Raw genomic sequence first — 14,608 nt, 5'->3', positions numbered from 1 at the left:
CCCAGGGACCTCTTCAACATCCAGACCCGCAGTGGCTTCAGTTAGCCGTCTGGAGGTTGAGTGGGAAAGGCTAAAAAATGAGGGTTTGTCGGTCCAGGTCATCAATACCATCCTGGCAGCAAGGCGGCCTTCGACTACCCGCATTTATAATGCAACCTGGAACATCTTTTGTAAGTGGTGCCATAAGTCGTCTGTTGATCCGCTCTCGCCTTCAATTGCGCAAATCCTGGCCTTCCTACAGACCGGACTAGATAGGGGCCTCTCCCCCAACACTCTGAGAAGACAGGTCGCAGCCCTGTCCACGGTGATCGCTGGCAGCTCCTCTGACTCACTTTCCCACCACCCTCGCATAAGGTCTTTCCTTAGAGGGGCCTCTAATCTGCACCCTCCGGTGATCCACAGATACCCTACCTGGGATCTTAATAAAGTTCTTATGGCATTGACTAAACCTCCCTTCAAGCCTCTCAGGGAGGCGCCACTTCAGTTTCTCACATTCAAAGTGGTGTTCCTTGTGGCGATAACATCGGCAAGAAGGATATCTGAAATAGCAGCTCTATCCGTGAGAAAGGATCTATGTGTCTTCCACACTGATCGGGTGGTTCTGAGACCAGATCCCGCCTTTATGCCAAAAATCAACACGGCCTTTCACAGATCCCAGGAATTAATTCTGCCTAATTTTTGTCCCAAGCCTTCCCGAGAAAGGGAAAGGCAGTGGCACACCCTCGATGTGCGAAGGGCCCTTCGTATCTACATCTATCGTACACAGTCAATCAGAAAATCAGAGTCTTTATTCCTGTCTTTTCAGCCAAAGACGCTGGGCTGCAAGGTTTCCCCGTCTACTGTTGGCCGCTGGATTAGGGCTACTATATCCAAGGCATATTTAGCGCAGGCTCTCCCTGTCCCTAGTGGGATTACCGCTCACTCTACAAGGAGTGCAGCCACCTCGGCAGCCTGGGCTACTCAGGCGTCGATTCAGGATATCTGTCGAGCAGCTACCTGGGCGTCTCCATCTCCCTTTATTTATTTTTTTAAACAAGTTTTATTTTTCAAGACAAACAATACATAAATACACATAAACACAAAACATAAAAGTATAAAAAATCTCTTTTCTGAAAGTTGCTTAGTCCCGGGTTAAAACTCTTGGTACAGACACAAGTTCAATTTCATATTCATTTTACATACCATTTCATATTTTCTTAACATTTTAAATTTTCTATATAACTTCTCCTCTCCTTTAAATTTTCTCAATTTTATTTCATTTTTATTTTTTATCTCCTCTCAATTCATATCGTAATATTTATTATTCTTTGTCTGTTCTATTCCAGCCAATCATTTATTTTTCTTCTTTAAAAAAAAAAGAAGAAATACTTCTCCTATACACTATATGGAGTATGATGCCTTTGTCTTTTTCCCCTATATTTATAGTACTTAATATAAAATACATAACCTACATTGGGATTCTGTCTGGTACATTCTAAAATTATACTAAACCATAGAACTCAAAGAGAATGTACTTTCTTTTTCACATGATTGTAGTTGATTTGCATTAGTAGACAAGAAAATTAGTTGTCATATTCCAACTGTAGATCTTGACCATGACCACCCTAAAGAAGTTCCAGAATAATAGCAATTGAGGTTTTTTTTAAAAGAAATCTATTATCTGTTATACCTTCCTTTAGCCACCTTGATGAAAATGATTCAAGTATTCCAATATTTCTAATAATATTGATTACTTGAATTGCCAAATAAACAGTGTCCAAGTTGTGTAATTATAGATATTTATTTATTAAACAGATTCCCCTCAATACCTAATGACAACAGGCAGCTCACAACAATCAAAACAGAATAGCAATAAAACAAAGGAAGCAAAAAATAAACTATGACAGGAACAACAAACAGGATGAGAATGAAAGAAGGGGCCTGGCTTTCCTTCACCAAAGACCTTCACGGCTCTTCTAAACAACTAGAGTTGGGGTCAGCCTGATCTATGGGTAAATCTTATTCAATGGCAGCAGTGCTAGAGAGAAGACATGCTTCCTTGGTCTTTTAGATCAGGGGTCCCCAACCGCCGGTCCGCGGACCGATACCGGTCCGCGGAACAACTCTTACCGGGCCGCTGGTTGCTGGGCGCCGCCATCTTTTTGGTAAAAAGTGCTTCCGGTGAGCTTTTCCGGTAGAAAGCTCACCGGAAGCACTTTTCATCAAAAGATGGCAAGCTTCTGGTGAGCTTTTCCGGGTAGAAAGCCATTTCTACCCGAAAAAGCTCACCGGAAGCGCTGGCGCCGCCATCTTTTTTGACGAAAAAGTGCTTCCGGTGAGGTCACCGGAAGCACTTTTTCGTCAAAAAAAGATGGCGGTGCCCAGTTGATGCCGGTACCGGGCTGCGGCGCCCAGCTGATGCCGGTACCGGGCTGCGGCGTCAAAAAGGTTGGGGATCCCTGTTTTAGATAACGTTGTTTAATCAAAGGAACCTAGTCAGCACCTATCTTGCAAAATCAGATTGACCGAGCAATACTATGAGAGCCAGGTGGTCTGTCAAATAGTCCTAGTCTCATATAAAATAGTGTGGCCTTTGTAAATTGCTAATAGCCTGGAAATCCATATATTTTTTATTGTACTGATATTTAAGGTCTTTTACCTTACTGAAATGAAGATGTAGAGAAAATAGAAATGTGGAAGAACTGACAATATGGAAATATATACACTGCTCAAAAAAATAATGGGAACACAAAAATAAGACATCCGAGATCTGAATGAATGAAATATTCTTATTAAATACTTTGTTCATTACATAGTTGAATGCGCTGACAACAAAATCACACAAAAATTATCAATGGAAATCAAATTTAGCAACCCATGGAGGTCTGGATTTAGAGTTACACTCAAAATTAATTAGAAAAAAACACTACAGGCTGATCTAACTTTGATATAATGTCCTTCAAACAAGTCAAAATGAGGCTCAGTAGTGTGTGTGGCCTCCATGTGCCTGTATTACCTCCCTACAACGCCTGGGCATGCTTCTGATGAGGTGGCGGATGGTCTCCTGAGGGATCTCCTCCCACACCTGGACTAAAGCATCCCCCAACTTCTGGACAGTCTGTGGTGCAATGTGGCATTGGTGGATGGAGTGAGACATGATGTTCCAGATGTGCTCAATTGGATTCAGATCTGGGGAACAGGCGGGCCAGTCCATAGCATCAGTGCCTTCGTCTTGCAGGAACTGCTGACACACTCCAGCCACATGAGGTCTAGCATTGTCGTGCATTAGGAGGAACCCAGGGCCAACCGCACCAGCATATGGTCTCACAAGAGGTCTGAGGATCTCATCTCGGTACCTAATGGCAGTCAGGCTACCTCTAGCGAGTACATGGAGGGCTGTGCGGCCCCCTAAAGAAATGCCATCCCACACCATTACTGACTCACTGCCAAACCAGTCATACTGGAGGATGTTGCAGGCAGCAGAACGTTCTCCACGGTGTCTCCACACCCCACGTTTGTCACATGTGCTCAGTGTGAACCTGCTTTCATCTGTGAAGAGCACAGGGTACCAGTGGTGAATTTGCCAATCTTGGTGTTCTCTGGCAAATGCCAAACGTCCTGCATGGTGTTGGGCTGTAAGCACAACCCCCATCTGTGGACATCGGGCCCTCATACCACCCTCACGGAGTCTGTTTCTGACCATTTGAGCAGCCACATGCACATTTATGGCCCGCTGGAGGTCATTTTGCAGGGCTCTGGCAGTGCTCCTCCTGTCCCTCCGTGCACAAAGGCGGAGGTAGTGGTCCTGATGCTGGGTTGTTGCCCTCCTACAGCCGCCTCCACGTCTCCTGATGTAGTGGCCTGTCTCCTGGTAGCGCCTCCATGCTCTGGACACTACGCTGACAGACACAGCAAACCTTCTTGCCACAGCTCACATTGATGTGCCATTCTGGATGAGCTGTACTACCTGAGCCACTTGTGTGGGTTGTAGACTCCGTCTCATGCTACCATTAGAGTCCAGCACTGCCAGAATTCAAAAGTGACCAAACCATCAGCTAGAAAGCATAGGAACTGAGAAGTGGTCTGTGGTCACCACCTGCAGATCCACTTCTTTATTGGGGATGTCTTGCTAACTGCCTATGCTTTCTACCTGTTGTCTATTCCATTTGCACAACAGCATGTGAAATTGATTGTCAATCAATGTTGCTACCTAAGTGGACAGTTTGATTTCACAGAAGTGTGATTGACTTGGAGTTACATTGTGTTGTTTAAGTGTTGCGTTTATTTTTTTGAGCAGTGTATATGTGTGTATGTGTGTGTGTGTTTTCTTAAGTTTTCGTGGGTATTTATATGTATGGTATTCAGCTTTGTTCAGGTATTTTCCCCACATTATTATAGTTGTGCTTTTAAAGTTGTAGCGACGTTTTGTTAGAATTTCAAACAGCTGTGAAAGCCTAACACAGATGAACCCAACACACAAGCCTGATGATGGCAGATGAGATTCTGCCGAAACATCACTACAACAAATGTGTATGTGTGTGTGTGTGTGTGTGTGTGTGTGCGCAGGCTCTTTTTTAATCAGAATTGTTGAATTGTTGAATTCAAATAGAAGAATGTAATTCTGTTCAACTGTAATTGTCATCTTCATAGTTAAGAGTCCATAAATATAAGTTGTAAAAATTTTAATAATTTCTGAAGTACACAGTGGCTAGCTCTAGTGATCTTGATGACATAGATAATAATAGATTATATTTGTCAAATGGAATAAAGAAAAATAGTGGGTTTATGCTTAAAACCTTCATTTGTTTTCTATTTAGGTGTCACATTTTTCTTCAGATTGTCTTTCCTTTAAATCTCCTTTCTGGTGGAAACATTGTAAGCAAGTTGTTTCCAGAAAGAGGAAAAAATAAAGCCTATGTTCAAATATATAATACAAAATCTCAGCTTAATAAAGAAATGTCTCCAACTTAATTCATTTGAATAATTTTCTTCCAGAAAATTGGGGCGGGGGGGAAGTCTTGTACTATTGATCAAAATAGACAATGAGTATTCAGGAGCTGGCATCAAATAAATAAAACTAAGTCAAAGATAAACAAGTTAGATAAGTTGAATAACCTTGTAGGCAAAGATTAACAATTGTTACTCTTACAATCATATACCTGTCAGGCTACAGAACTTTTCCCATTCACTCAACTAGAATGAACTTCTGAAAACGTATCAAAATGTATCAAAAAGGAATCCTTTATTGAGATGAGACAATTCATGTAGGAGTTCAAAGCAGCATCTGAGGTCTCTCAGGGATACATAAGAGAGTTTAGCACCCCTTCCCTTATCTCAATGTGTATTTAGTGAAACAAAAGCCAGTATGTTAATTCTTCCTCACCCCTTTTGTAAGGAACAATCTTTTTCACAATTTCCCAGGGCATACCTAATTTTCCCCCCACCCCCTTTTTAGAACAAACTTTTCCAGAGATTCCCAGGACACATCTCACTGTGGAATTTTTATGATCTTCTCGTCTCCTGGTTGTGCCTCTCAGAGATGATAGGTTCTGGCCATGTGTCTTTTCTCCCTCCATTGTATCATGTGTGGGTTATACAAATTCGATATACTGTAAGATTAAATATATTGAGGTTACATCAAGAAAGGATTTCTTTATCAGCCTCCCCCCCTTTTCTTCTTCCACTGAAGAAATGACAGATACATGGATCTGACATCACCTTTCATCCATATGATTTTGTTGTATCCATTATATTTGAACTTTGGAATTAAATTTAAGACATGTTAACTGAAAAACAGTAAATATAATTTAGAAATAAAAAAGCAATCTGCTTGATGCAGGCACATAAAACACAGGAAATGTTTCCCAAATATTTCATATGACATAATGATGCAAACATTATGTTTTAGAGTGGTGTAGATTCAAACAAATACACTGAATATATCTTAAATAACATGTCCAATTATTTTACAAAATTAATTCTCTCTTAGATTTATATGATAATTGCTTGGTTGTTTGTCATGTAATTGAAAATTAGTTCTATTAACGGTACATTTTTACTTTCATAAGGTTTTACTTATTTATTTGTATCCTGCCTTTATTATTTTTACAAGTAACTCAAGGCAGTGAACTTACCCAGCGCACCTTCCTCCTCCCATTTTCCCCATAACACTAACTTTGAAGTAAGTTGGGTTGAGAGAGAGTGATTGGTCCAAGGTCACCCAGCCGGCTTTCCTGGCTAAGGTGACACTAGAACTCATGATCTTCTACTTTCTAGCCTTTTACTTAGACCAAACCGGCCATTTTAATTTATATGGATTATATGTTCTGATCATATTCTAAAACTATTTTTTCCCAATAAAATAAATACATTACATAGATAAAAGCATCACTGCAAACAGTTGTTACTTTTTTAAAAGAACAAGAATATATTCTTATTTCTTGTTACTGTTCATCACTAGTAAACGTGTTCAGTCAGGAGTTCCCATTTTTGCATTATTATTCTTTATAACTAACCATTGCTAAAGCTAACAGGAGTTGCTTCACAATATCTGAAGGGCACCATGTCCCTGTTCTACTTAATTGTCATGTTTCTAATATGCAACACAATAAAAGTGTGTATGTGCATTATATAAATTAGTCAAGACAATTGAAATATTGAAATCGATGTACTCACTACTAGTCAGAAGGATACTATAATGAGCAAGGTTATTTTTGTAAAAAGTTACTTTTATACATCAATTTGATATAATGATTCTGAGTACTAACTTCTAGAAAAAGGTAGATATAACCTAGGTTTATGTATTTCTGATAAACAAGGAAACTCATACTTAGTTTCATTTTTATACACCAGACAAGATAATTTCATAGTTGCTATTATCTATTCAAAGTTCAGATGTTCAGATTTTATAACTCTAATGATATTTCTATGAATATTAGAATATTTCTTTGCATTTATAAAATTTATTCAGGAACATTAAGTGTAATGGCAGTGTCAACCCTTGAGCCTCCAGCGGATCGTTTGGGGGTTGCCATTCGGTGGGGAAGACTTGTAAGGATAATGAAAAACAGTAGACTCACAGCATGGGAGGTGGACAGTGAAGAAGCAGCCAGCCGACAATCAGCTGGAGAGCAGACCAGCAGCAAAAGAAAGAACTAGGCCCAACAGAAAGATTCCAGGCCTCTCAGGCCTCTCTAGAAGTACAACAGCCATGCGGGTGGGTCAGGCACACGCAAGGGGCAGAGTTAAATAGGCGGGAAAGCCACAACAGTTATTGCTGCCCTTGTTTTGTTTGCTATGTGCCGATGTTTCCAGGCTATCCAGAATTAAAAGCAATTAATCAAACCTTTTATTTCTGTTTCTTGGTTTTGGAGAATTGGAATAGTGACAGGCAGTCTTAGTAAAATTATTGTAAAAGGGGATTAAGAGATAAGACTTGATTTATTTAGTTATGAAGTTTGGAAATAATTTATTTTGCATAATGACCTTTGGATGTAAAACTATAGGAAATTGCTTTTTATTTCAAAAGTCCATTTGTTCTCTACTTTCCCTTTTGGTAGTGGCCCATATTGTGTAGCAAATATTCTTTGCCTTTATTTTTCTATATAAACTCCTAAACCTAAGTTTTCCAATTAACATATTCTTCATATATCATCTAATTTCATATATTGAATTTTCATATCATTGCAAAATTATGGTTGAAAAGCTGTAACTTGGGACTCAGAAGGGCTTGTACCTTCTTTTAAATAAATTATTTTAAAATAGCTTGTAATTTGCTATTTGTTTCTAGGGTTAAACAGGCATTATGCTACAATTCTGAATATATGAAGAAATCAGTATACTGTTTCCTGACAAAATGTTGGTGATGAGCTTCCTTGTGTACCCTTTTGACTATGGGTGTACAAACTGGTTTGGTAACTATATATTTACTGCTTACAGGTTTTCAATGCAAACACAGCTGAATTACTGAGTCATCATCAAGTGGAAATCCAGCAGAAATTCCCCAAAGAAGGGTATTGCTTCTCTTTTATGTTTGAATATTTGATGTTTTATATTATACTGTTAAATTCTATGGAAAAAAGCTAAGTTTTTTTAACTGATGGAATTGTTTCCATCTATATGACAAATGGTATGGCTTTCTTATTTCCTCCCTTTATTATGTTATTGAAATCTATCTGTTAGCAAACACCCAAATTCATTTATAGAGTGTTGTAGAAGTTGCATTGTGAACAATAGAAAATTCAACAAAGAGAATTGTTTTTCTCTGATCTTAGAATTTAAATATGTCCAACATGAATACAAAGGCAGTTCATGTGTTCAAATTTGCCTCTTCTTTAGCTGCATTAATACATGTTCTTACTGAAGGCTCTGTGTTATAGCCAGTGGTGGGCTGCAAATTTTTTAACAACTGGTTCTCTTCCCTAATGACTGGCTGGCTGGGGTGGGGGGTGTCATGTGACTTAGTGGGCGTGGCCAACTCTGTCACTTGTGTGGGTGGTACCTGTATGGGAAAGGCAAGCATAATAAGTAAACAATATGTTTATTGTTGATCTATTGCTATTTCATATTGTGTTATTTGTTTCTCAAATCAACAACCCTTTGCCAATGATACAATTCCTGGAAAATCTTTATTTAGATTTTCCCCACAGCAAGTCACAATTTGGAATATACTGTACATACATACATACATACATACATACATACATACATACATACATACATACACTACGTGATAAGAAATTATAACATGTCAATAGCATAATATGTGCAATTATGCCATAAATTTCTGTTATGAAATTTATGGCATAATTGAACATTTTGCATTGAAAGCGGAATGAGCCAAACAGAAAAAATGTTTTCCCCCCCCAAATGTGGATAGTGACCTTATTATGATATCATAAGGACAAGAAGACGGAACTATGACTCCCTTCTTCAAAACTTTTGGGTCATTCCATGTCAGGTGGTCTATGTTAAGGTATTAAGATTTAGAAACTGACCAGCAGTGAGTAGCTGCATGATGCTGTGAAGCTGATGTGAGTCGTAACAAGAGTGATTCAGCAGAGTATGGGCATTTACTTTTAAGGCTGGAGAGTAAAGTTCCCCTTAAGAGGTGTGTATATAAATGGCAACCATTAGAGGGCGTGGTTCTCTTTTCTTGTGGCCAGTGTTCAGTGCAGAAGTTCTGCATGTGTTAAGAAGAAAAAAAGCTTGCCTGTAAAGGTATTTTGCTACCACATCCATATTGTCTGTATATACCTATTGTATATTAAACCACTGTTACTGTCTTAAGTCTCTGTGTGCTGTGTATTGCTGGGTTGTCTCATAAAGGTAGTCATGCTGCCAAAACGCTCTGACAGTCTGGGGGTCCCTGCTCGACCATCATGGGTTTCAAAGAAATTTTGTATGAATATGCATACATGTCCCCAATGAACATTGGTAAGGTGTTACGTTTGCCGATGCAATACTTGTAGAGATATAGTCATTTGTTTGATCCTATACTGCAGCCTTCTACAGTATAACTCTGAGGTTTCAGCAACTGAGACATAATATCTCCGGCAATATTTTGTTGAGAGAAACAAAACTTGGCCATCTTGTACAACTTGTTGTATTCTATTAAACAGAATAATAAAATGAGTGATCTCCATCTTGATAATTTGGAGCAAAGTTGGCCGAAAATATTGCGGCTCGAAAAAAAGGTTAAAGTTTGGCTTTTTATATCTCTGGAAGGAAAGGTATGATAAACATGAAACTTTGTGCATAATAACTTAGCAACACAAGCAGTGGTGGGATTCAGCCGATTTGGGCCAGTTCAGGCACACCAGCAGTAAAAATTCTGGCTGGCCCTGTCCCTCCCCGCCTGCTCACCCCTCCCTGTTCCGCCCAGTCACTCCTCATCTCACCCACCATTGCTAACCTGCCTTCGCCTGCCTTCCACCGTGGCCCTGATCTCCCTGGCTGAGTGAGCCTGCAAGCAAGCCCCGGTCCAGTCGACTCCCGGGCCAGCCTAGGCTGCTGCACTGCCCCTCCCCCCGTTCCCAGGCTTTCCTGGATTGCTTCGCCACCAGTGCTGTAGCTCCATCACATGCACATTCACGGCCTAGCTAGCTAGATGCCCCCCCACTGTGCCCAGCCTCCAGCGCCACTTCCCATGCTTCTCAGGATTTCCCGCTGCTTCCCGCCCCTTCCTGGAGCTTCCCACTGTTCCCAGCACTTCCCACACTTACCAGAGTTTCTCACATTTCCCGAAGCTTCCTGCTTGCCTCTGAATGCCAGTTAAGAAGCCACATGGCCACGCTGGCTGGGAGAGCATTCTCCCCCTGGCCAGGAAGCTACATGGCCGTGCTGGCCGGGAAAGCGTCCTCTCCTTGGCCGGGAAGCTGCATGGCCATGCTGGCTGAGAGAACAAATTCCCCAAGGATTTCTTTGCCTACCTGATATCCAACTCCTTTGCATTTCTAGCCATCATGTGCAGGAAAATGAAAGTTTGTGTGGGGCTAAAAAAAAGATTCAATTAATAACTTCTCATGAAAGAAAAAGATTGTGCAAGGTTGGAATTGATTGAGATAATTTTTTTTTAGCCCCACACAAACTTTTCTTTCCCTGCACATGATGGCGAGAAACACAACGGATCTGTAAATCAGGTAGGCAAAGAAATGCTTGGGGAAATCTGGGCGGTGGTGGGTGGGGAAAGCTCCATGGTGTGGCGCTGCAATGGTGAAACAGGCAACGGAGCAGCCTGCATGAAGTAAGGAGGAGGCCGCTTTCCTTCTCTTCTCCCTGCTCCTCCTCCTCCCCTCGTGCTGGCTGCTCCATTTCCCATTTCTACATTGCAGTACAGCAACCAATTTGCCTGGCCAAACTAACCCCGGAGTCTCCCCTACATACACTGGACTCAACAGCAGCTTTGGTCGGGTTGCTCAGTCAGCGAACAAAACATCCCATCACGATTTGAAACAAGCCCGAGAGTGGGATTCAGGGGTGGGCTTCAAAAATTTTAGCAAAGGGTTCTCTGCTCAGTTGCTGGGTGGGTGAGACCATGGTGGGCATGGCCTAGTCAGCTTTCTGCACCATGGCATGGTGGGTTTGCCCCCCACGGCGGAGGCTCTCTGGAAACCAGAAATGGGCTCATTTCCAGCCTTCCCAGACTTCTGAGAGGTCTGTTTTTCGCCCTCCCCAAGCATCCATGCATGCCCTGCACTTACCTACATCCAAAACTGGCCACGTGGGAACTCCTAGGAGAGGTGGGTCAGATGGGGCCAGCCAGGAGTGGGATTTGGGGGTTCTCCGAACTGTGCAGAATCTTAGCTAGGGGTTCTCCCGAACTCCCACAAACCCCAAGCAGGCCATCCCTGGTGGGATGGGATTTCTAAAGTGTGCATGCCCACAAACCGCATTCCCCAGCTTCTCAGCAGGACCTAGCTTTTCTTAAATGAAATCTGCCCATATCTGTCAGCTGGTGCTCCATTGAAAATCCAAGAAAGAAATACTTAGACTCCATTAATTAGGGAAAAGATATCTTTTACTGGAAATCAAGTGGTAGCAACAAAAGAATTCTGAATCTGAGAAAATGGGTGCGTAAATCACATGTACAAAGTGATGGCAACGTTCCCACCCCCAATAGTTCAATTGGCTCATCCAATTAAAAGTTGTGTATATCATCATGTGGGCATCTCCAGGTGGTGATGAAGCCTCTGTCCGTTGACCTTGACATATTTTGATAGCAGCTGCGCATAGCATAAGATAGAAGCCTAAGCAAGAACTTCCCCCCCCAAACTTATACAGTTCTGTTTTGTAACACCTCCAGCTCACTTCCCATAACCATATCCCCCCTCCTCCCCCAGTTACTTATGACAGCCAAAAGATGCAAAGCAAATAGAGAAAAAAATCTTGAAGGCTGACAATATCTTTATATCTGTAGGTCTGGTTTTAAGATTGTGATCATATAAAGTGAATAATTCAGAATTAAATTTTTATTGATAAAATGCTGTCTCATCTCTTTATCTTGACACTGGATATGGGATCTGCAGCAAAAAGAAGACTGGGGAATTCTGGAAGTTGAAGTCCATACAGGTAACCCTTGATTTAACAACCATTCCTTCCACCCTCTGTTCCCACCTTCCATTTCATAAGGCCAATAACTTTATTCTGGAAATTACATGTTCAGAAGGAAGCTGAATCCAGTAGGCCCCTTGAAATTAACAGGATTAACTTCTGCATATACAGGTAGTCCTCAATTTACAACAGTTCATTTAGTGACCATTTGAAGTTATAATGGCAGTGAAATGACTGCTTTTCAATTTACAATCATTGCAGCATCCTCATGGTCACATGATCAAAATTCAGATGTTTGTCAACTGGTTCATATTTATGACAGTTGCAGTGTCCCGGGATCATGTGATCAACCTTTGCAATCTTCTGACATATTGACTTAACAACTATGTTATTAACTTAACAACTGCAGTGATTTACTTAACAACTGTTGCAAGAAAGGTTGTTAAATGAGGCAAAATTCACTTAGTACCAAAGGAGCAGCTTCTCGCATTGTGGCTGCTGCAGTGAATATGAGAAGCCCAGCCAACGTTTTGAGCACAGTTAACATCTCCAGCCCAATGAGTTCTCTGTTAACACTCACCATACCTGTCAATTTACAACTCCAGTTACTGCACCAGTGAACATTGCACATTCAGTCACTATCTCCTCACCAATGAATCTCCCAACACCAATGACATTAGCTGGCCCTTTAAATATAGCAATGACACCTGTGGAAAACATGCTTTTCCTTCCCCAGGCATTGCCAACCTGTCAGGCTACAGAACTTTTTCCCATTCAATTAACAAGAATGAACTTCTGAACACCAAACGTATCAAAAGGAACCCTTTATTGAGATAATTCATGTAGGAGTTCAAAGCAGCGTCTGAGGTCCCTCAGGCATACAGGGATAGATAAGGGAGTTTAGAACCCCTCCCCTTATCCCGATGTGTATTTAGTGAAACAAAAGCCAGTATGTTAATTCCTCCCCACCCTTTCTGTAGAAACGATCTTTTTCACAGTTTCCCAGGACATATCTAATTTCCCCCCACTCCCTTTTTAGAACGAACTTTTTCCAGAGATTCCCAGGACACATCTCACTGTGGAATTTTTATGATCTTCTCATCTCCTGGTTGTGCCTCTCAGAGGTGATAGGTTCTGGCCATGTGGCTTTTCTCCCTCCATTGTATCATGTGTGGGTTATACAAATTTGATATAAGATTAAATATATTGAGGTTACATCAAGAAAGGATTTCTTAATTAGTCTCCCCCCCACTTTTCTTCTTCCACTGAAGAAATGACAGATACACGGATCTGACATAACCTCTCCCAGCCTAGTAAAAAAAAAAATCTAGAGCGAAAACTTCATGCAGTATTAAAAAGAATAGAAAAGGGGGCTGCTGTGTATTGTTTAATGGACTGCTAAATTGGCGACGTCCACCCAATCACACGACAACTTAGCCACACTCACCCAGTCACATGACCATATAGCCATGCCCAACCAACCAACATGACAACCTGGCCATGCCCACCCAGTCACATGACCACATAGCCATGCCTGCTCAGACACATGACCACATAGCCACACCCACAGAACCAATAGTAAAAAAAAATGAATCTCACCACTGAACACAAGGTTTTTGAATATAAAATGTCATTCTACTGCTTTTCAGTAGCTTACAAATTGAGTGTAAAGTTGATGTTTTTAGTATAAACACCCAAAATAGGGTATTTTCAGCCCACTTTTACAAAACAGACCTTCTGGAAACCCTGTTAAATCATTCTCATTAGAAAGAGCATGTTTTAAACCCCTTAAAAAAGTAGGATTGTTTTTTTATCACTGACGTATAAAGCCCTAAAATAGGGGAAAAGTTGATGTTGCTATGGCAATGTCACATGCATTCTATTATTTTTTGTCTTGTTTGTTTTATATAGACATCATTACTACTACTATATTGCATTGGTTCATGGTGACATTGTCACTACCAGTTCAGGCAGGCACTTCAACCAGCAACTCCATCGCCATGGGGGCACGCGTGGGTTTCTTGGTTCAGGATACCAAGCCTGTAGTTTGGTTTCTTCCTCGAGGTTCCAAAGCCTTGTGTGGGTATCTTTCTGGTTCTCAGTGGTGGCCAGTCAGTTTCCACATTTTGCTAACGAGTTTTTCGATGAAGCCGTCAACAGTGAGAACCTTTGTTTCCAGCATTTTGCAGTCAGTATGAACCCGTTCTTTTAATTCTATTGATTCTTCCGAATCCCAATTCTTGAATATTTCGTCCAAATGCTCTATCAGTGCCTCTTCACCAGGGTAGTTTTGGTATCGCTGCAACATACAATCTCTGTGTCAGGTTTCCAAGTGATAAAACTCATTTAGGAAAAAAAAATGGGGTTTCCTCGACAGCGTGTCTGCTAGTAGGTTTTCCTACCTGGGAGGTATTTCAATTGGAAATTGAATTTTGTAAAGTATTGCGCCCATCTAACTTGTTTTGGAGAAAGTTTCCTTCTAAATTCTTGTGAACTGTCCCATACCTCGAAAGGATTGTTGCTGCCCTCTGAAAACTCTCCAGGTTAGTAGAGCCCAATGGACTGCATAAGGCTCCTT

At 41.1% G+C, this 14,608-nt stretch overlaps 1 protein-coding gene across 4 annotated transcripts in view; it reads left to right on the top strand.

Moving 5' to 3' along the window:
• The window catches only part of GK (glycerol kinase), a 100,760-nt gene that overhangs the window by 18,651 nt on the left and 67,501 nt on the right, over positions 1 to 14,608 (top strand). For all 4 annotated transcript variants that reach the window (XM_087966879.1, XM_087966877.1, XM_087966878.1 and 1 more), the window contains exon 2: positions 7,918 to 7,991. In XM_087966879.1, the coding sequence (XP_087823005.1) occupies positions 7,918 to 7,991 (74 nt within the window). The remainder of the gene's footprint in view (positions 1 to 7,917; positions 7,992 to 14,608) is intronic.

This window comes from Notechis scutatus, chromosome 5 (genome assembly GCF_049901735.1).
Source record: "Notechis scutatus isolate UNSWTSFEM ecotype Mainland chromosome 5, rNotScu1.2, whole genome shotgun sequence".
NCBI lineage: Eukaryota > Metazoa > Chordata > Lepidosauria > Squamata > Elapidae > Notechis > Notechis scutatus.
Note: the sequence above shows the minus strand (reverse complement) of the source record. Positions and strands in the feature narration are given on the sequence as shown.